This window comes from Schistocerca gregaria, chromosome 3 (genome assembly GCF_023897955.1).
Source record: "Schistocerca gregaria isolate iqSchGreg1 chromosome 3, iqSchGreg1.2, whole genome shotgun sequence".
Lineage (NCBI taxonomy): Eukaryota > Metazoa > Arthropoda > Insecta > Orthoptera > Acrididae > Schistocerca > Schistocerca gregaria.
The window spans coordinates 206,471,184-206,495,308 of NC_064922.1; the positions used below are offsets into that span (position 1 = coordinate 206,471,184).

General features: G+C 39.8%; 1 protein-coding gene across 1 annotated transcript in view; it reads right to left on the reverse strand.

The window, feature by feature from the left end:
* The window catches only part of LOC126354840 (putative aldehyde dehydrogenase DhaS), a 225,344-nt gene that overhangs the window by 57,317 nt on the left and 143,902 nt on the right, over positions 1-24,125 (reverse strand). Inside the window, exons 6-7 of the mRNA XM_050004816.1 lie at positions 22,272-22,369; positions 7,287-7,484 (exon numbers count right to left, since the gene is read on the reverse strand). Coding sequence (XP_049860773.1) covers positions 7,287-7,484; positions 22,272-22,369 — 296 coding nt within the window. The remainder of the gene's footprint in view (positions 1-7,286; positions 7,485-22,271; positions 22,370-24,125) is intronic.

The window sequence follows — 24,125 nt, forward strand, 5'->3', positions numbered from 1 at the left end:
GGATGTGAGTTGTAGACATTTTTTCTTCATCACCCTCAATTTCTGGTGTTTCCTGTGGACTGAAAACTCTTCACAATATCATATTGTCAGTTAACACTTCTTTGGTAGATAAATATTTGATAATGTCAATCCATTCATCAACTTCTGCTGCTGAAAATGCACTCAGTTCATTAGTCAATGCAGAAGTTCTTCCTCGAACAATTTTAGAGAGATCAGTTATTGCCTTACCATCACTCACATCACTTTCCATCTCAGCTTCTTCGACCAATTCAGGCTGTAATTTTCTCCAGGCCCTGTGCAAACTTTTATTTTTCACAGAGTTCCAAGCAAACGCAGCCATGAAAATAGTGTCTTTAATGTTAAAACTGCATTGGAACTCTTTACGTACTGAGCTTAGCAGCTGTACCAGTACTTGAAATTCCGTATGGCGCCTTGCTCCATGGACTGAAATAGTGTCATAACATTGGCAGAAAGATATTGTGATGAGTATTACCTGACACAGGCTCTGATTCTTGAGGGTGAGCTCTTAAATTATCAAAAATGGGAACTGCCTTAGAATTTGTAGGAAGATCTGTTTTCTTTTACATTTTTTCAGATCTTAAATGATGTGGTAAAAGAACCATTGTTTGAACAACTTGGCTTTCATCCAGGCATTAGACTGTGCACAGTAAGTAACTGGCACATGCTGCAACTTTTAGAGGTCTAAGTTCTTGAAATTTTCAATCACAAACAAAGGCAGTTTATGATTGCCTAAAGTATTTCCACATGCTAAGGCAGTTACTCTGTCTGAATTGTTTTTAAAGTCTTTTGCACTGAACCTCTTAGCTCCTACTAGAGTTGCATTTGGCAAACGCCAGCATAACAGGCCAGTCTCATCAGCGCCAAACTAAAAATGCCAGAAAATTTCTGATGTGTGCCGGACTATCGGGTCTGCCGGATTATTGAGTGCTGGATTATCACGGTCTTACTGCATTCTGTTTACACAGTTCCTGTCAAAAAGTTATCTTTGAAACTGCATTCTTTAGACACATGATAAATCTTGCAATCAATCTGATGGAAGTGATTTTGTTAAATGTAGGAACCACTGGAATGTCCTCAAGTCTCTAACAGTAAGCTTGGTGTTTCTTCCAGTATGGTGTTCTTAACATAACTGCAAACATTGTCAGAGAGCTATATATACTAACTCTAGTTACCCCAAGTTTCTGATGGTAGCCATAGGTCTATCAGCCAATGGAAATAAAATCAGACATACCTCTTACAAAGGAACCATCCTGACATTTATCTTAAGTAATGTTGGAAAATCTAAATCTGCATGGCTAAACACTGAATGGAACACCATAACCCTGGCACACTAACAATGCAATTATTTTTAAACTATTATTGCTAAACTATTATTGCTAAAGTCGGCTGTGCTGTCAGTACTGCTGGGTTGCTCAACAACTGAGATTCCTTACATCCACTGAAAGAAGGTGCAAATTGCTTTAAGTGTGAACATTTTAGGTTATGCTTTATCGTGACTGTTATTGACATGAAATGAAACAACAAGTTTACTGTTACCAGTCACTGTTTATTTATCTCCACAATGCATTTCAAAGGTTTAAACCTCCATCATCAGGTGGATTTACATTTGTTAGTATGACATTTGTTTGTGTGTTGTGTTACAATTTTTTGGAGGAATTTGTGGCACTGTCTAGTGGAGAAACAAAACACTATTTCAGAACATGGTATTGGGTTTTTTTTGACAAAAGAATACCACAACTTTAGGAATTTAAAACTCTGCAACAACAAAAGGCAGAGCTAAGCACTATCTGTCGGCGAATTAAGGGAGCTATAAAGTTTCATTTAGTTGTACATTTGTTCGCTTGAGGCGCTGCTGAATAGGCGTCAGCGTCAGTTGATGCTAAGATGGCGACCGCTCAACAGAAAGCTTTTTGTGTTATTGAGTACGGCAGAAGTGAATCGACGACAGTTGTTCAGCATGCATTTTGAACGAAGTATGGTGTCAAACCTCCTGATAGGTGGTGTATTAAACGTTGGTATAAACAGTTTACAGAGAATGGGTGTTTGAGCAAAGGGAAAAGTTCTGGACGGCCGAGAATGAGTGATGAAAATGTAGCACGCATCCAGCAAGCATTTGTTCGCAGCCCAGGAAAATCGACTCGCAGAGCTAGCAGAGAGCTGCAAATTCCACAATCAACTGTATGGAGAGTCCTACGAAAAAGGTTAGTTATGAAACCTTATCATCTGAAATTGGTTCAAGCACTGTGTGCAGCTGATAAGATTAAAAGAATCGATTTCTGTGATTTTATCCTTGCTCAAATGGAAACAGATGAATCTTTCGTTTCAAAGATTGTGTTTAGTGATGAAGCAACTATCCACACTAATGGGAAAGTCAACCGTCACAATGTCTGTATATGGAGCACTGAGAATCCGCAGAAAACAATTCAGTATGAACGTGACTCGCCTAAGGTGAACGTTTTCTGTGCCATTTCAGCCAATAAAGTTTTTGGTACCTTTTTCTTCGAAGGTGCCACTGTAACTGGACTACAGTATCTGGAGATGTTAGAGAATTGGCTGTTCCCTCAGCTCGAACAAGAAGCACAACAATTCATATTTCAGCAGGATGAAGCGCCACCACATTGGCACTTATCTGTCCGTAACTACCTGAACGTCAACTACCCGAGGCTATGGATCGGCCGCCAGGCAGCCCGTGACAGAGCACTTCATCACTGGCCTCCAAGAAGCCCTGATCTTACCCCCTGCGATTTTTTCTTATGGGGGTATGTTAAGGATATGGTGTTTCAGCCACCTCTCCCAGCCACCATTGATGATTTGAAACGAGAAATAACAGCAGCTATCCAAACTGTTATGCCTGATATGCTACAGAGAGTGTGGAACGAGTTGGAGTATCGGGTTGATATGGCTCGAGTGTCTGGAGGGGGCCATATTGAACATCTCTGAACTTGTTTTCGAGTGAAGAAAAACCTTTTTAAATACTCGTTGTAATGATGTATAACAGAAGGTTATATTATGTTTCTTTCATTAAATACACGTTTTTAAAGTTGTGTTATTCTTTGTGAATCACCCTGTATATCTGTAAATGAGGTCAATCTCTTGTACACTTGGTGGTGATACTCCTTTCTACATTTATCTGTCTAGGAGATACATAGGATAATTTCCCATGTATTTCTACGTATTCCTGCTTTAATATATCTTGCTGCTTTATTTACATTAATTTGTGCTCTGTAAGTCAAGATGATGGTGTGTGTGTGTGTGTGTGTGTGTGTGTGTGTGTGTGTGTGTGTGTGTGTGTGTGTGTGTGAGAGAGAGAGAGAGAGAGAGAGAGAGAGAGAGAGAGAGAGCGAGAGAGAGGGGGGGCGGAGGGGGGGGGGGGGGGGGGGGGAGAGAGAGCTTATGGGTGCTCAACAGCAAGTACTATCTCACATGCGCTAAAACACTGGAGAAAGTGTACATGTAGCTATACAGGAGATTAATACGCAGATAAAGTGATAAAGAAGCTAAAGGAAAAGATAGGAAAATGTCACTGGCTGACCACTTACAAAAAAACATGGGTGAACCAGTCACCCTATTAACAAATTAAAAACATCTCCATAAAATCTTGGGAAAAATGTTGGACATTTCACAAAACTTTAAAATGTGAACCATTTATTTGAACATTACTCAAAATATAGGGCAGATCTGTCGACAAATCTGCTGCAGCCCACAGGCTGGAAAATACAACACAGCACAAATAAAATGTGACGCATGGTGACCTGTACACCACAAACACCACACATTGGAGGGTCCCTCACTGGAGCAAGAAGCCATGCATCATAAGGCTGTGGCCTATGTGGAGATGAGTAAGGAGTACTTTGTCCTGTCAACATGCCTGGAAGGATGTATGCTATGGCCACATTATGGGCATTACTGGATGGAACTTATGTTCCGTCACTTCCAGCCACCCACCTTCCCACTGACATGTGACTTTGTACTTCAACAGCAAGATGGTCTTTTTTAATTCATAAATAAATGTTTAGATAATACCTGAAAATTGCTTCTTAACCTCTGTTTCTGAGTGCAATTAGAACTTCCTGATTGACCTTTATTATAATTTTCTACTTTGTATTCTTAATCATAGTTTGTGGTCCTTAATTATACAACATAATAATGAATTAAATTTTTTGACTCATTCTACATCCATGTGTTCCCATGCAAAAATGGATATATATCACAATAATAATAATAATAATAATCTTGAAAACAAATAATTCTTCATTTAATACAATAAAGAAATGCTTTCTTATTTATTTAATCACAGAGTTGTTTTCAGATTCTTAAGCCACTGTCAGATGCCAATGGAAATACTAGTCATACAGATTCAATCTTTACAAAGGAAAATGTTACATAAGTTGAAGTAGATGATATAAAGGCAATATTGTTGCTGTAGTAGTTATTGTGGTCTCCAGTCCAAAAACTGATTTTATGCAGGTCTCCACACCAGTCTATCTTATGCTAGCCTCTTCACAAGAGCACAATTTTTACAACTCACACCCACCTGAACCCGTTTATTGTAGTTTCCCAGTACACTTTTTACCCCCACTATTTCCCCGATTACCAAACTGACTATTCTTTGATGCCTCAGGAGTGTCCTATCACCCAAACTCTTCTTTTAGTTTAATTGTGGCATAAATTTCTTTGTTCTCCATTTCAGTTCAGTATGTCTATTCTTTCAATCTGAAACTTCCCATCTAATCTTCAGCTCTCTTATTTAGGACCACATTCCAAAAACTTATATTCTCTTTTTTTACATTGTTTCTTCTCCACTTCTGAATTCTGTACAAGGTTACAATCTGTACCAATAATTTAAAAAAGACTTCCTAACACTTAAAACTATATCAGATATTAAAATGTATCTCTTTTTCAGAGCCACTTTCATACGCTATTGCTAGCGTGCATTCTACATCCCTTCTACTTCAGCTATTGTCACTTATTCTGCTGCCCATATAGCAAAACTGATCTGCTACTTTTAGCAACTCTTCTTTATAAGACCTAATAAATTTTGTATAATCAATTATGCTGCTATGAGTATTATTTTTATTGGATATTACTATTTTACATATGTTTTCAAGTCCTGACTTCCACGCAATGTTGGTGTTTCCATTCTGTCTATTTGCTTACTGATTATATTCTTTTCTTGTTATTCTAGTGTTGTGAGTTATTGTATGTTCCAACACTTCATTAATAATGGTCAGAAATAATCCTCAATGAACAAATTGGCTTAAAATATAAATGCTTCATTGAAAACTTTCTTGACATTTTCCACTGAGACAAAATGTAAGTAACGCAATACCAAAGATATCCATTCAATAATACTCAAAAACATTGCTGATAGAATTGTCAACAAACAGACGTAACTATACAATATTGCTGATCTTTTGACATAATTGCTGTCACAAAATTTCTACATAAAATTAAGCTTGTTTCTTTTTTAAAAATTTTATTGGTGGATCTAGATTTCACCTAGAAACTAGCCATTCTCAATGCACTATCATTTTTGATCAAGATACGTAATGCCTGTTGCTCAGGCTTCAACCACAATTCATTGAATTGAATTGAATTTAAAAAGCACAACTGATAGCTGAAATCTATTATTTACAAGTCAATATAACAGTCGCTGTGTGCAAAAGCCTTCTGAATGGAAGGTAACCTGACAAAAGATTATACTCAGTAAACAAACAAATAGCAACAGAAACAATGCATGGAGGTCAAGACTCGAAAATGTATCTAAAATCATATTATCCATAAGTAACTAACATGTGATATACAAATATACAAAAATTTATAAGATGTTCTACAACAGGTAATCTGATGATTTCTGTACATTGGAAATAAGCCTATAATTCAAATGTACATAATACTCATAGCAGCATAAATGGTGATACAAAATTTATTATGTCCTTGAGAGACATTTATTATGCACCAGGCCCAGAGGATTACAAAACTTTTCTTTCTGTTACACAAATGGGTCTTAAGCTGATTTTTCAAATAGTTTTGTATAACTCAGCATATTCTGTTATATCTTTATCAATATTTGATTCAAGTTATTGTCTTCTTCATAATAGCTTGTCCCATTTGAGATTTCTTTTTCTTTGGTTTTCTTTGTATTTGAAATATATCTGGTGTACTGTTGATTTATTTCATCTTGTAAATCATCTTACTCTGAAATAGATTCTCATCATTTACATTACTGTCTGCTTGCTCAATGAATCTGTTTCATTCCAGCTTTGTAGCTATTTGTACTTCAAATCTTTCAAGTGTATGATCACTTTTGGACTGGCTGTCATATGCTGTATAGTTTTGTTATTGCTGGATGAAATATAGTCGCTTACAATTTTAGTTCCATACAGGCCTTGGGAATTTCAGGACGTCCTACCTAAAATCATATCCTTATCCCCCAAAAGAAGAATCCCTGAATTTTATCTACTCCCCTCCAGCTCTCTTGTTGTTACTCTGTCCTTAATTTTCATTCTCCACCCCATGTCAGCCTCAATTCAACTGTACTCCCCTTTCTCCCAAAAGTCTCCCCCCCCCCCCTCGCTTCTGCTCTCACTCTCACTGTCACTCTCATTCACTCATTCTCTCTCTCTCTCTCTCTCTCTCTCTCTCTCTCTCTCTCTCTCTGACACACACACACACACACACACAATTTCACACTCATTTTGCCACTGCTATTGAGAATCACTTGTCTCCTTTGCTGCTTCTGATTCCCCATATCTTCCTACCTCTCATCTTTTTAGTATTTAAGGTGCCAGTCTGTGCATTGTTCAATCTTGATTCTGTAAGAATGTAAAGGGTATCTTCTCTTAACCTATGTTTATTTCAACTTTCAAGTTAGTTCTTTATTTTCCAAAATTTCACTAAGCAGTTAAAATATGAAATAACTAAAAATATGAAGAAAGAAACTGTTCTTTTTTTATTCAGCACTTCTAACAGATTCCATGTGCAAGTTCTATAGCTCTTCCCTGAAGTCTAGTTCAAAGAAGTCACTCTCCGACACTATTTAATGTATCCTATATAATGAATGGGTAACTTAAGTTACATCATATATTGAAGGAAGGTAAAATTATTATATTGTGTTTCATCTATGAATTAATATTATGAAAAATATGTTATTATGAAGTGTCAAACACAGTGAAAAACACTGAGTGCATACTACTGCTAATTTTAGGGATCACAGATTGTATTATTATACATGTCTGCAAGAAAACCAACTACCCTACACGTACCTGAAGACCTTTCTGCTGGGCTCTGTTTAATATTTTCATCACCTGTTCCTGTACATTTCTCCTCACTGCAGGTCCAATATCTGCAGCCTTGTCCAAGGAAGAACCAATATTTAATGGGGACATACGTGATTCCAATTTTTTTACAACTTCAGTGAAGACTGATTCTTGTACTAAGAGGTTTCTCACTGACCATGGAACCTATAACAACAAATACTTCATTTTAAATAATAATAATAATAATGGATAATTTGTCCATAATAACTTTTACAGTTGTGGGCATAGTCAGTCAGTACATACATGAACAATAATAATAGTTTAGTGGTAGAAATAAAGTATATACAACATTAAAAATCCTTGATGGAGTACAAACATTTTGCAATTAACAGCTGCTTTAATTTTATTTTAAATATGTTTCCTTTTAACATTTTTATGGTATTTGCCAGTCTGTTGTAAAAAAATCTTCCAGCAGAAAATGGATTTTGATCGGTTGCCTTTTTTTTCTGAATTTTATGTGGTAATCCTCTTTCTTCCTTGTATTATAACTATGAATAACACTCTTTATTGTACTGTGCTCCATATTTTCTTTTCCAAACAGTATAGTCCTTAGAACGTATAATGAATACACTGTTAGTATATTATACTTAATGAAGTATTCTCTACAGGATTGACATTTACTAATATTCACTATTATCCTAATTGCTCTCTTCTTGGCTCTAAAAGCCCTATCCATGTATACCGTTGGTGCCCCACCCCAAATCTCAATACCGTATTGTAGCTGGGAGTGTATAATACCAAAATAGATTTGTCTTAAGACTAGTGACGCAATTATGCTAGAAAGGCGTTTTAGCAGGTAGGCATTACACAAAATTTCTTTACACATGTAGCTGATGTGCTCCTTCCATGTAAGATGTTCATCAACTATAATAACCAGGAATTTATGTTTATCAATTGTTTCAATTGATAACTCTGGCTCAGTATCTACTTGTCTTGATTTGTAATTTAGCATAAACTCCATTAGCATTGTCTTTTCCTTATTTAATGCCAATTTAGTTTTAGTTATATATTCTGTGATGAGGCTAGTGTTCTTCATATTATTTTGCATTGTTAGCTGTTTTGTAGGGCCCCAGTTTATGAAGGAGGTGTCGTCAGCAAAATTCACAAGGTTTGCATTTTTTTGAATTATTATATCATTGATGTACACAATGGACAGAAAAGGCCCAATAATACTTCCCTGAGGGACTCCACAGTTGAGAATTTTATAAGATGATTTTACTGTTTATATAAATCCCCCGGTTGTACGATGCAACTTAACACATTGTCTCCTGTCAGCAAGGTACAATATTAACAAATCTAATGCCACTCCTCTGACCCCATAAGTTTCTAACTTATGTAGAAGAATGGGGTGATTTACAGTATCAAAATCCTGAGGTAGGTCTAGAATGGCTAATATGCTAATATGCCTCTCTTTCATATCATAATCTGAGTAGTAGAGAATGTACTTATAAATATTATAAGACAATACAATTAAATATTTCAGGTTTGTCTCCCGCAGACTTATAGTTGGCCATTTCAAACATATAACAATGCTCTGCAGCTAAAATGAATAGATATAATTGCTCATACAGTTAATGGAAAACCATGCATAGATGTCCTGGATGTCTGGCTGGATAACAAGCGCAAACTGAATATGCACATAAATAAACAAATGAAGAAGTGCTTTTCAGCATGTGATTCTCATAGAAGTATGTCCTACTTGACTCAAAGACTGGGGTATTGTCATATTTTACTTACATCCAGTTCTTATTGACCTGCACACTTAGTAATAATTCAGTAAAAGCAAGCAGTAAGAATAATGTGTACAGTGTGTATCAATCTTGTAGAGACTCATCAAATATCTTTGACTTATTACACTCATTTATCTTTAGATTTACACCTCAAAGGCATGTGTTACTAGGGATATAAAAGCAGTACTAAAAGGTAGGCCAGGGACTAATTAATGATGAAAAATGAGGAAAGGCTGATATGTGGTCATTATAAACACATAACAACAGCTTTCTTACTACTGCTTTTTTTCTACTGTAAGTAAGCACTCTCACATGTACAATGACATGACTTACAAGTGCATCCACATGTTGTTGCTATGGTATTGGTCGTTTATGTGTGATGGCTCAGGCTGACAGGAGTGGCAAGAGAAAAAAGGTAAATGGCAACTGAGAGAGGGAGAAAATATATTTTGATCAGTGACTGGCTCATAGTGGCTATGGGTTTGCTGGCATCACAGTAAGCATGGTACATGTGGTTCTGGACTAGCTGGACATAATATTGTCCATCTATAAAGGTCCTAGCAATGTTATCAACACGTTTGGCCAACTCTTGCTTCCCATTGTAGGTGTGATGTGATGCCCACTGGTACTCACGTCAAACACATCAATCACCAACAGTAACTTCATTTTCACTGTTTCTTCCATTCCATGTTAAAAAGGCCCAACACACAGCCTTTGCATTCATGGCACCATATTAGAATGGGAATCAGGAGATATGTTGACAACATTAACACAGAGGTAAAAGCAGACAATTCCTTGCCCACTTAATATGAAAACATTTCCCATTCCTTTCTGAAACTCAACAATATCTTGCAACACTGCTTCAACTACTTACGACAAACTGTGACTAACTGCAGACTCAGTCACACAGTCATTAAACAAGCTATGCACCATGACACCAATGGCTTCTATAGCTGCTTTATGGGCAAGTGAAGCCGTCTCCCCAGTACCACCTCTTCAGAAATACATATATGCAAACTGTCCCTGCATCATTTCCTCTGTTCTCGCAATCCCTTTGGCCTAAACCTCCTTCAGTCCCCTTCTTGCTTCCTTATTCTCAGCAACACTTTTCTTCTCCTGCTATATCCCACATCATTCCAGCTCCAGTCCCAACTCACTCTCTCACAAAGTTTGGAGAATGATACATTTTCAATCCTCATTTTGCTACTTTCATGGAGAAATACCTTTCTCTCTCTCTACCATTCAGTCATTTACACCCCACCCCTGTTGTCCCATAAATCTTACCCCTTCCCAATTGCCTCTTGACTTTTCTCCGCTCTACTCCTGTCAGTCTGAGCAGCCATTCATAAAACAATCAGTATTGTTACAGTAGTAGGTACTTACACTAGAGAAAAGTGATAGCTGAAAGCTAGTAACCCTTCTGTGATGCTGTATGTTTATAGGTTCCACATACCAATCAGCTACAAGTAAATACTTCCATTTCTTGATTTCTATTTAATAATAAAATTTAGTTTCATACAAGCTGCATACCCAACAAAGTACAAGACAAGAAATTAATTTTGATGTGTGCTGTCTCTTTGTCTAGCATTCATAATGTGGAACTGTATTATTGTGCGAAGATCTACAACAAGCAAAAAGTTTAGAATCACTGCTAATATAAAACACAAATTAATAATTTTTGTTAGCAATTCTTTCTACAAATTACCTGATTATATGGACTCAAGGACTGAAGTTCCTCTTTAGCAATACAGGACAACCTCTAATGTATTGCTCCTACAGGATTAGATTAATTGCTGCATGCACAGAGGCAACTGAACAGTCATTCTTCCTGTGCTCCATATGTGAATGCTTGGTCGGTTGGTTGGAATAAAAGATGGGGAAAGGGACCAAACTATGAATTCATCAGTCCCTTGTTCTGAATAAAATAATGCCACAAGTGTGGGGGGAAAAAAAAAAAAAAAAAAAAAAAAAAAAAAAAAAAAAAAAAAAAAACACGAGATTGACAACTCAACGTGGAATGAAAGGAAAAATCACAAGTATGATGAATGGCAACAAACATGTAAATGGACAAAAGGGGGACAAGAAAACCCCAGAAACGCAAGAAATGGGATGAAGAGATTAAAACAACAAAGTAGATTACCATGGCTGGCTGTCCATGAGAATAAAAAAGGAGAAGCCATCCACTATGCAATACATTACAACCTCCTCCCAAGAAGCACTAAGGTGGAAGACACAGAGGGACAAAGGACATGTGCTAAAACTTAGATAAAATGATAAAACCTACCCTCATGAATAAAACATAACATTAAATCAGATGCTGAGGTGTTGTCAGATAAAATTAAAGGCAACGAGTCCGGTAACGCAAGATGTCATCGCTGGGCAGTCAAAGTGGGACAGTGCACCAGAATATGAGCCACTGTCAACCAGGCACCGCTCCGACACTCAGGCAGGTCTTCACGGTGCAGGAGGTAACCATGAGTTGCCCAAGTGTGGTCAATGCGGAGCCAGCAGAGGACAACTGATTCCCTGCAAGATATCCATATGGAAGACTTCCACACATTTGTAGTCTCCTTAATGATTCACAGTTTGTTGTGTATACTGTTATGCCATTCCATTTCCCAAAGCTGAGAAACACTTTGGCTTAAGTCAGAACACAGGTCAGGTTCACAAGCGGTTTCTGCATAGCCTCTTTGGCCTGCCTGTCGGCAAGTTCATTGCCTGGGATGCCGACGTGTCCTCGGGTCCACACAAACACCACTGAACGATGGGACTGGTCCAGGGCATAGATGGACTCATGGATGGATGCTACCAAAGGATGGTGAGGGTAGCACTGGTCGATAGCTTGTAGGCTGCTCAAGGAATCAGTAAACTGAAGAAATGAGTCCCCGGGCATGAACAGATATACTGAAGGGCACAAGAGATGGCCACCAGATCAACAGTGAATACACTGCAGTCATCAGGAAGGGAATGCTGTTCAAACTGGCCTCTAATGATGTAAGCAAAGCCAACATGATCAACAACCAATGAGCCATCAGTGTAAACCATTTCAGATCCCCGGAACATGTCAAGAATCAAGAGGAAGTGACAGCAGAGAGCGGCAGGAGTAACTGAGTCCTTGAGGTCATGCAAAAGGTCCAGACAAATCTGCGGCGTAGGTGTACACCATGGAGGTGTATGTGGACAGACCTGGATGGGAGGTGGTAAGTGGAAGGACTCCAGTTCAGACAGAAGGGATCACACGCGAACTGCAACTGTTAGCCCTGACCTGGGCCGCTGATGCAGGAGATAACCTGCCATGGATGGAAAAAGGAGACGGTAGTTCGGATGTTCAGGAGAACTATGAATGTGTGCAACGTAACTGGCGAGTAGTTGTGCACATTGGATCTGCAATGGAGGAACTTCAGCCTCCACCAGGACACTGGTCACTGGACTCATTCCAAAAGCTCCGGTTGCTAGACGAATGCCACATTGGTGCACTGGGTCGAGTACACACAATACTGAGGGCACCACCAAACCATAAACCAGACTCCTATAGTCAAGGAGGGATTGAACAAGGGCTTTGTAGAGCTGCAACAGCATAGAGTGATCTGCACCCCAGTTGGTGTTGCTCAGGCAGCAGAGGGCACTGAGGTGCTGCCAGCACTTCTGGTTAAGCTGATAAAGGTGAGGAAGCCAAGTCAATCGGACACCAAAAACCAGTCCTAAGAACTGATATGTCTCCACTACAGTGAGTGGATAATTGTTAGGGCAAAGTTCTGGTTTCAGATGAACGGTACGACGCCAACAGAAGTGCATGACACATGATTTAGCAGCCGAAAACTGGAAGCTGTGGGCGAGAGCACATGACTGCGCATTGTGGATGGCTCCCTGTAGGCACTGCTCAGCAACACCAGTGCTGGTGGAGCAGTACAAAATTCAGAAGTCATCTGCGTACAGATAGGGTGAGACGGACGGCCCTACAGCTGCTGCTAGACCATTAATGGCCACTAAAAATAATGATGTACTCAATACAAAGCACTGTGGGACCCAATTCTCCTGGATATAGGGGAACTACGGGAGGCACCAACTTGTACATGGGAAGTACAGAGCGACAGGAAATTCTGGATAAAAATTGGGAGGGGACCTTGGAGACCCCACCTGTATAATGTGGCAAGGATATGATGTCACCAGGTTGTGTCATACACTTTGCGTAGATCAAAAAAGACGCCAACAAGGTGTTGGCATCTGGAAAAGGCTGTTCAGATGGCGGAATTGAGGGACACAAGATTATCAGTGGCAGAGCGACCCTGGCAGAAGCCACCCTGACTTGGCAACATATGTTCCAGCAGCTTACAAAGAACATTGGTGAGGCTGATGGGCCAATAGCTACCCACATCAAGGGGGGTTTTACTGGGTTTAAGCACTGGAATGATTGTGCTCTCCTGCCATTGCAATGGAAAGATGCTGTCGCAGCAGATCTGGTTGAAGATAATGGGGAGATGGCGCTTGTAGTCAGACAAAAGATGTTCAATCATCTGACTGTGGATCCGATGTGGCCCAGGAGCTGTGTTGGGGCAATGTGCAAGAGCACTGAGGAACTCCCACTCTGTAAATGGGGCGTTATAGGGTTCACTGTGTCATATAGTGAACAAGAGTTTTCAATCCGCCATATGTGGGTGTGAAATGCTTGGGGGGGGGGGGGGGGGGGGGAGGGGGGGCATAGTTCTCTAACACAGAGACTCAAGCATAGTGCTCAACAAACTGCTCGGAAATCACGTTTGCATTGGTACATAGCACGCCATTGATGGTAACATCAGGGACACCTGTTGGGGTCTGGTACCCAAAAAGATGTCTGATCTTCATCCAGACTTGGGAAGGTGATGTATGGCACCCAATGGTGGACACATACCTCTCCCAACCCTCCTGTTTTTGTCGTTTTATAAGCTGGCATACATGAGCATGAAGCAACTTAATGGTTATCAGATGCTCAATGGAAAGGTGTCGCTTATGTCACTGTAGAGCTCACCAATGCTCTGTAATTGCCTCACTGTCTTTCGCTGGGGGCACCCTAAAGAGTGAGGGATCACGTTTTCTGCCGAAGAAACAATTGTGCTAGTCACCTGCTCAACCATCACATCAATGTTACCATGAGGGGGAAAGTCAACGGTGACAGCTGAGGTGAAGGCTTCCCAGTCTGCCTTGTTTAAAGCCCATCTGGATGCTGTGGCAGTGACAGGAAGATGGGGAAGTTGTCACTACCACACAGGTCATCACATGCTCTCCAGTGGATAGATGGGAGAAGTCCTGGGCTACAAATTAATAAATCAATGGCCGAGTATCTACCTCGAGCCACACTGAAATGTGTAGCAGCCCCAGTATTTAAATGGCAGAGGTCGAACTGATACAGTAAAGTTTCAGCATCTTTGCCTCGGCCAGTAAGCATGGTGCCACCCCACAAGGGGGTTTTGGGTGATAAAATCTCCCAAAAGTAGGAAAGGTTTAGGGAGTTTATCAATCAGTACAGTTAATACATTCAGGGGTACTGCACCATCTGGAGGAAGATATACATTGCAGACATTTATTTCCTGCATCTTCTGTATTCTGACAGCCACAGCTTCAAGGGGGGTTTGAAGGGGCACCAGCTCACTACCGACTGACTTTAGGACATAAACACAAACTCCAGCTGACAATCGATTATAGTCACTACGGTTCCTGCAATATCTCTTATAGCCACGGAGAGCAGGTGTCTGCATTACTGAGAACCAGGTTTCCTGGAGGGCAATGCAGAAAGCAGGTGTAAAGCTTAACAGTTGCTGTAGCTCAGCCAGGTGGTGGAAAAAACTGCAGCAATTCCACTGGAGGATGACATCATCATGAGACTGGGAAAGCATGGAACATTCAATGACGCAGTTTTACACCTCATGGTCACTTTTTGCCTGAGCACTCTATATCAATTGTGTCTGTCTGAGGGTCTGGTGAGATCCAGGTCCTTAGTGGATGCCAGAATCTCCACCTCATCCACAGATGCAGAGCTTGCAGGTAGCGGTGGTGTGGGTGCCACCAAAAGTTCCCTGTTCTTAGGGGTCTTCTTTTCGATTTCTCACCCTGTTCCTTGGGTTTCCCTGGTTGGGAGGACTTCACTGAATCTGTCTCAGGGACTGAGGATGAGCGTGAGGCCCTACGACCATCTGCTTTTGGACTCTTCAGCCACTGGCAGATGTCATCTTTCCCACTATCAGAAACATGGGAAGGAAGTAACCCAAGGGACCCCATACTAGTAAGAGGAGCCGAAGAAGCCTTACGCTTCTCTGGCTCAGAAGTAGGGACTGAAATTCCTGATCATTCGGGGGTGTTGCTCCCAAAGAAGATGGTGTGGGAGCAACAGGGAGGGAAGTGCTCCCACCATCAAGGGGGCAGGTGTAGCCTCCCGGTTCTGAAAGGAATTTGAGGAACTGATGGGGCGAGAATTGTCTCAGTGTAGGTCAGTCGGTCCAAAGTCTGATATTCCATGATTTTCCTCTCTTTCTGTAGAATCCTGCAGTGTGGTGAGCAAGGTGAATGATGCTCTCTGCAGTTGACACAGACGGGAGGTGGGGCACATAGAGTATTGGGATGCGATGGACATCCACAATCTCGGCAGGTGGGCTTGAAGTACAGCGCAAAGAATATGGTCAAACTTCCAGCACTTAAAGCACCACATCGGAGGAGGGATATATAGCTTGATGTCACAGAGGAAGACCATCACCTTGACCTTCTCGTGCAATGTGTCACCCTCGAAGGCCAAGATGAAGGCACCAGTGGCAACCTGGTTATGCCTCGGACCCAAAGGGCACGCTGGATGAAATGAACACCTCACCACTCAAAATTTGCACGCAGCTCATCGTCAGACTGCAAAAGAAGGTCCCTGTGGAATATAATCCCTGGACCATATTTAAACTCCTATGAGGCATGATGGTAACGGAAACATCCCCCAACTTGCCACAAGTGAGTAATGCCTGTGACTGGGCAGAGGATGCTGTTTTTATCAAAACTGACCCAGAACACATTTTGGACAACCTCTCCACCTCCTCAAACTTGTCCTCCAAATTCTCCACAAAAAATTGAGGCTTCATGGACATGAAAGATTCCCCATCAACTCTCAAACATACGATGTACCAAGATGAATAAGCTTCACTGCCATCCTTAGCCTGGGGTTCCTCCGATGGAGAGGAATGACTTGGGGTCATATTTCTTAGCATTAAAGTTAGATTTTGCCCACTTAGAGACTTCTGGTGGAGGACCACCAGCAAAAGATGACTACATGACATGTCATGTCATTCACCCTGATGCCACCCACTTCAGCAGTGGCCCTCCCCACGGGTGCCACCCAGCCATAGCAAAGGCCACCTGGCAGGATGGCGATTGCTGTCTCAATGCTCCAGGGTAACAGACATCTACTCCGTATCATACATCGTGAGTTAATGGCGCAGGCATGAGCAGAGTGATCCCTATGTTGTCAGGGGGCTACAACCAACAGGGTGTGTGGTGGCCCCACCACAACAGCCTGGCTACCGAACTGGATATGAGGTACAGAGAAGTCCATGGTCATCTCAGCACAGAAAGTGACACTGCATTGTACACGGTGGAAAATGCACACAGGAAAATGTCCTTGCTCAAGAGATGGAGAATGGGCAGGACTGCAATCCGACGATAAGAAAGTGGGCTAAAGATCTCAGTGCATGATGAACACAATGTACCGTGTAAGGTGCCCTTCTCCAACTGGCTCGGTCTTCAGGAAAAATTTTGAAAAATGGAGATCAAACCCTATAGGGGACCATCACATAAAGGATGAAACATGTGAGACTCCTTTTAGTCACCCCTTATGACAGGCAGGAATACCTCAGGCCTATTTTAAGCCTCAGACTTGCAGGGGGACATATGTGTATGGAATGGGTGGAACACCTAATAACTGGTACAATGAGACAAACTCTCTGCCATGCGCTACACAGTGGTTTGCAGAGTATAGATGTAGTGGCAGATGAGAATGAAGTGCATGACAATTTGTGATGATCATTTTAAATAGGTCTGCATTCTTATGGCTGGTCCATGATAAATATGGATGTGGCTTATGTAGACATTAAGCTATCAAGAAAAGATAAGAAGAAGCTATTGAAGAGAACTGAAGAGTTTCACAGTTTTGCATTTCTGTTAATTGTATTATATTAAATATAGAATAAGGAAACAAAAATTGTCATTAGCAGTTTAACAATAATCAATTGTTGGCTTCATATTGTACTTGTCAACTTGTTCCACATCCTTGTGTATAGTCACAATTGAGTTTCAGAATATAAATGAATGAATTTTAAAACTCTCCATAAGTTTCACTGATATTTCTTTTCTATTAAAATGCTGGAAGCACAAACTTAGTACTAACTCACAAACTTTGGGGATATCTAATGCAATTATGTCACAAAGTCATCAAACAGTCAGACTTTGGAAAAATTCTGCTTATAAATAACAGTAATACTAATTCGTGCATTGTCTTATAAAATTTCTATTCTCATTAAAGAAAGCAATGAATATTTTTAAAATTAATTCATGTATCCATTCATTCATATTCTGTATATCACATCATGAATACCTACAGGGAAGTGGAACATAATGAGATTTTCCTCTGCAGTGGAGTGTGCACTGATATGAAACTTCCTGGCAGATTAAAACTGTGTGCTGGACCAAGACTTGAACGCAGGACCTTTGCCTTTTGCGGACAAGTGCTATAACACTTGCCCGCCAAAGGCAAAGGTCCCGAGTTCGAGTCTCGGTCTGGCGCACAGTTTTAATCTGCCAGGAAGTTTTACACTAACATAGATTGCATACCTGCATGACTAATTGACTATTGCTAAATAGCTGTAAACTACTTGTGCTTAAAACTTCCTGACAGATAAAAACTGTGTTCCAGACTGGAACTCAAACTTGTAACCTTGCCTTTTCCAGGAAATGCTCTTACCAAATAATCTATTCGGATACTTATTTATTTGTTTTATGTAAGGATGACCCATGTTGTGAATATATCACACAGGAGATGGCATGTGTCTGTTTTACAAGTTTGATGAGGTTACATTCTATGGTATTACGTAAATAGTAGTGATCAGTTTCATATTAAAGTACCTGCAACTTAGGTATATTACAGAAAAATAAGTATTTAAATATGTTTACAATAATAAATAGATATGCAAGCAAATACATACCTGGAAATGCATATGAATGTTACAGGTGCATGGACACTACATATTGTGTTTCAGGGACTCTTCTACAGCATAAAATGACCATTGCAATAGAAACTGCTTAATTTTTTTTTAAAGAGATCCTCATCCACTAAACTAAACACTTAATCTGTGAAGGGAGGGCATTAAAAACCTTACTGCCTGTGAAACGGACTCCTTATTGTACCACACTCAGTTTTGAATGCTGATAGTGGATACTGTCTTTTCTTTTAGTATTGTGACTATGATACACACATACATACTGCCTAGGAGAATGTACAGGGTGTCACAGTACCAATGGTCAATTTTCAGGGATATGACAGGAACCCTTATTTGAAGCAAAAAGCTTTGTATGAATGTACGACCCGTTCTGAATGGTTACCGAGTCATAGCACATTTAATGACATACATTCTTGGGCTAGAAGCACGCATGTATGTGTCTTATCCACCCAGCCTCTTTGACATTATGTTCTAGCCAAACCTACCTCATTGCTTTCAACCTCTTTGCTTGTGATGTCTTTCTACCATTAAACTAGCCGGTTGTATACGATGTGTTGTGAGTGATGTAGGGCGAGGAATTAAGAGTGTATCAGAGGGAAGCATTGGTTTACTTTGTTCGTCCACACACTGTTTAAAATGCCACACATCTACACTAATAAAGAATATGCATATATAGTATATGTTTACAGATTCTGTGATAGTAGTACCCCTGCTACTGTTGAAGAATACAATTGGCACTTTCTGACACACCAAATTCCTGATCATAGACTGCTCACCAGAGTGTTTTTCAACTGAAACTATGTAAAAAGCATTTTTTAATGTTTTTGTAACTGTTATATACATGTAAATCTGACAATGTTCAGAATAATATAGAAAATAAATAATAATTTACATTAAACGTGCTCTATCTTGGAAAAATCTTCAAATTATCATTCATGTCATATCCCGGAATATTGACTATTCCTCCTCCAACACCCTGAATATTGTGCAGTGAATGTCAGAATTTAAAGTTCCTTAAAAGTGTTTCTGCTTGATGCTTTAGGGTGATCTCCATGTGAGATCCTTCTGTTCACACAGCACTTTTCTAGGCAGTGGCTGATTTCTCTAAAACATGATTCCAGATGCCATAATGGCATGAAAATAATGATAATAAGCTGATTTAAGTGTTTCCATATTTATGTAACAGCAAATGGTGCAAAAAGTGTACAGTGCAGAACACAGTCTTTAGCAAAGATCCAGGATTTGATTTTCCCAGTTTAGATTCCTGTCAAAATGGAAGCCCAGATATTTTGAAGTATCCACCCCAACTGTCTGATGGTCACCTGGTTTTTCTCTATTTCTTCATCTTCAGAGGATTTGTGACACTGAATAAAGTTTATTTTACTGTAATTAGCAGAAAGATCTCTTGTATTAAACCAGTTGACAATATCCATAAAAATCTTATTAACTGACATATTAAGTTTGTCTAATGAATAATCAGTAAGTACTTTAGTTTCATTATCAAAGATGGTGAATTTACAATATTCTGAATGAAAAGGTAGACCATTAATAAAAAGAATAAAAAGGGAGGGGGAGGCAGAACTGAACCCTGAGGCACTCTGCATGTGACAGTACCCCATTCTGATGATGCCCATACTCCTTCTCTGACTATTCAATACAACTGTCTTCTTTCTTTTAGGTACAAATTGAACCACTACCTAGTTGCATCACTTCTACCAAGATATTTAGCTTTGTGTCCTCACAGATTTCATCAGTACCTCTTTCCTGTTTACCAAACTTTACAGAAGTTCTCCTGCATACCTTACACAAGTAGCACTCCTGAAAGAAAGAGCGCTGCAGGGAAGGGAAATGGCTTTGTCACAGTCTAGAAGATCATTTCCAGAGTGAACTTTTCAGTCCACAGCAGACTGTACATTGCTATGAAACTTCCTGCAAGGAATGGAGAAGGGGGAGGGGGGGGGGGGTTGAGGATGGGTAGTCATTAGCTGTGCCTACACAGCTCATGCAGTAAGGAGGCATTGCCTGTAAAAGATGAGATTCTGGGTTCAAGTCCCGGTCTGGTACACATTTTTAATCTGACAGAAATTTTCATAACACTATATTCTACACTGCAGAGCATCATTCTACTTGCACTTACTCATGTTAGATTTAAAATAGTGATATGTGATTTATTCATCTCGTTACATACAATTTTCAAATCATTTGATTTGACATACAGGAGACATGTCGAGTTGCTACCAGCACTTTGAAAATAGCTGCTGCTTCCTCAGTTACATTAAACAGATTCTGGTTTATTATGAACTGTCAGAATAGAAACCTCATAGGACTCCATATTTTATGTTCCAAATTATTGAATCTAGCATTTTTCTTGAAGGTCAGTTTGTCAATTAGAACCTCTGCTAAGTGTGCTGGAAGTTAAATCACACCTATGCTAGTGGGATGTTAGTATTGGCGCAACATTTTAGTTCCCTGAATACAATTCTATGGGATACACAATGAAAGACTTTGACAAAGTCACAGAATATCACAGCAGCATCACATTTTTGTTACCCCCTATGCAACTTCAAATGCAGGGTTATATACAGCTTTCTCTATACAGAAAACTTTATAAATGCCAACTTGATAGGCAGTTAACAAATATTGCTCAGAAAAATGATTCCATATTCCATTGTTGGCTGCTTTTTTGAAAATGTTTTGATAAGAATGGAAGGAGTGAAATGGGTATCTAATTACAGATGAGTATCCTATCTCTATATTGGTTAGTATTTTTGTTACTATGACATATTTAAATTTTTGATGAAACAGGTAATGATTACAAAAATATCTCAAGTCTGGAACTGTAGGTCCAGAATATGATTTTACTACTCTGTAGGAAACACCATTATAGCCTAAAGTTCTACTGGTTTGCAGCAATTTAATATTTTTTGCAGTTTTGTTAGGGGTTATACTATTTTAACTAATGGCTGTTGGTGATGAACCCAGGTCAGTAAATCCAATGCATCCTTATTTGGTTGCTTATTAGCAGCTAGAATGTTTGCAGACAGTGACAGGAAATAACCACTGAATTTGTTGGCCAGTCTTGTCATTTGTACCACACTTCCATGTATTGTTTGGTGATTCAATTTTATTACAGTGCTGTAGTTATTTGTTTTCTGTATAAAAATTCACCATGTTGTTTTAGGTTTACTCTTCAAGTGCTTTATTTTTATTCACAACATTTGAGTTTCATTTTTCTGATTACAGACAGGAGACTTTCACACTATTGGCGGTTTGTCTGACAATTATGTAGTGTTCTGTGGCATAAGGATTAGCACCGCCAGTCACAGCTGAAAGATCCTGAATTGAATACACAGTAACCACCTCAGGTATTTCTATGGAAGAAAGATGTGGTATGTGGCTCTCAAGACCAAAGGAGTAATTGTTTCAATTAAATAACTATCAAAACTGACACATGAACTGCAAAGATGGCATCAAACAGAAAGACCTACCCCACTCTGTGGCCATACAAGATATCTTCCTCGATACACTTCAGTCTCCTGTGTTAACCAGATCTTATCCTTCCCATTCTGTCTAACTTCATCTGTAATTCCTATAGAAGAAAACAGAGCTCGGAGTGCTTACAAATAGTTATTTTTTATATACTGTTCTGTAATACTCACTTTAAGGCCAACAATGATTATAACTTTTTCTGTGGTATGTTTCTTTTTTGGTCTAAATCAATTACACACACACACACACACACACACACACACACACACACAGAGAGAGAGAGAGAGAGAGAGAGAGAGAGAGAGAGAGAGAGAGAGAGAGAGCAGTTACAACATCACGATACAAACAACTTTCAACAGGAACTTGCTTGTAAGCATAAAACAGGAACAAAAAGTCAACAAACATACTTGAATATATAAACAGCCAATCAGGTCTAAACTCAAAAACACCGATGACACACATATTGTGAAATATTGCATATAAGTAGTTACCTGGCCCTGATAAAACCATGATGCTTTTATAGCCTCTTCCACAGCAGAATTTAGGTCAGCGCTGTCAAATACAACCATTGTTGATTTTGAATCAACCACTGTGAAAAAACCAAAGGGTTATAACTAACTTTATATTGCCAGTTACAGATAAATACCCTAAAAACAAATTACTTTACAGAGCTATCATAACACCTTCAGAAAAGACCAAAGCATAAGCAAGTTTTAACACAAAAATTATTTGTGGGTCCACAGTATATTGTTATCACTAAAGAAATGAATGTAAAACTCAAACAGAAACAATAAAACACCATTTCCATTTTTTTGTACAATTTGTTTTTGTTGATATGCTTTCACATTTTTTACTTCATAACTGCACAATTTACTTAGGAAATAATTGCAAGCTGAGATACTGAATCATAACATTATTTAATGTTATTTGAAAGCTACTGACTTTTCTGATTGTCTGTCAAAAATGGTACAAACTTAAAGAAATTATAAAGAAACTCAAATCATGCATTGCTAATATGTCATGATTTAAATAATGTATTTTGCATAATATAAATAGTAGAAAGGACACAGGTTGGTTGGTTTAAAGGCGGGAGAAGGGACCAAACTACGAGGTCATCAGTCCCTTGTTCCTAATAAAACAATGCCACAAGTGTGAGAATAAAACGGACAAAACATATAACACAAACCGGAAAGAAAGGAAAAGCCATAAGAACGAAGGGAAGGCAACGAACACTAAAAGGAACAAAAGAGGACAAGAAACAACAGAGACACACTAGAAACAGAAGATAGTAAAACATGAAAGCAGATTACAGTGGCTGGCCAACTATGAGAATAAAAAGGGAAAGTCAGCCACTCTACAACACATTAAAACCTCCACCCTAAAGCACTAGGGTGGAAGACACAGAGGGACGAAGGACATGTGCTAAAACCTACATTGTAGTATAAAACCAAATCTCATAGATAAAACATAAAACTAAACCTGCTGTGGAGACATTATTGCCCAACATCGAAGGCAGGGTGCGGGGAAAGTTAAAAGTCTACCGCAGAGTGGCTAAAAGTGGACAGTTCAGCAAGAGATGGACGAATGTCATTTCGTAGCCGCAGTGACACTGAGGTGGGTCCTCATGCCGGAGTAGGTAATCATGCATTAGCCACGTATGGCCAATGTGAAGCTGGCAGAGGTCAACTGATTGCCTGTGAGAGGCCTGCATGGAAGACTTCCACACATTCATAGTCTCCTTAATTTACATGCAGTTTGTTGAGCATTCTGTTATGCCATTCCATCTCCCAAAGCCAGGAAACCCTGCAGTGTAAGGCATAACGTGGGTCAGCTTCGGAGATGCCTATCTCCAGAAGCAGTTTCTGCATCGCCTGTTTGGCTAGGCTGTCAGCAAGTTCGTTGCTGGGAATTATGATGTGTCCTGGGGTCCACACAGACACTACAGAACGGCAGGACTGTTCCAGGGTAAGATGGACTCCTGAATGGACACTACCAGAGGGTGGTGAGGGTAGCACTGGTCGATAGCTTGTAGGTTGCTCAATGAGTCAGTACACGGAGAAATGACTCGCCGGGGCATGAGCAGATGTACTCAAGAGCACGAGATATGGCCGCCAGCTCTGCAGTGAAAACACTGCAGCCAACTGGCATGGAGTGCTGCTCCATATGTCCTCCATGAACATATGCAAAGTCTACGTGACCATTAGCCACTGAGCTGTCGGTGTAAACCACTTCAGAGCGCAGGAACTTGTCAAGAATCGAGAAGAAGTGACAGCAGAGAGCGGTGGGGTTAACAGAGTCCTTAGGGCCATGCTAAAGGTCCATACAAAGCTCCAGCAAAAGCATAC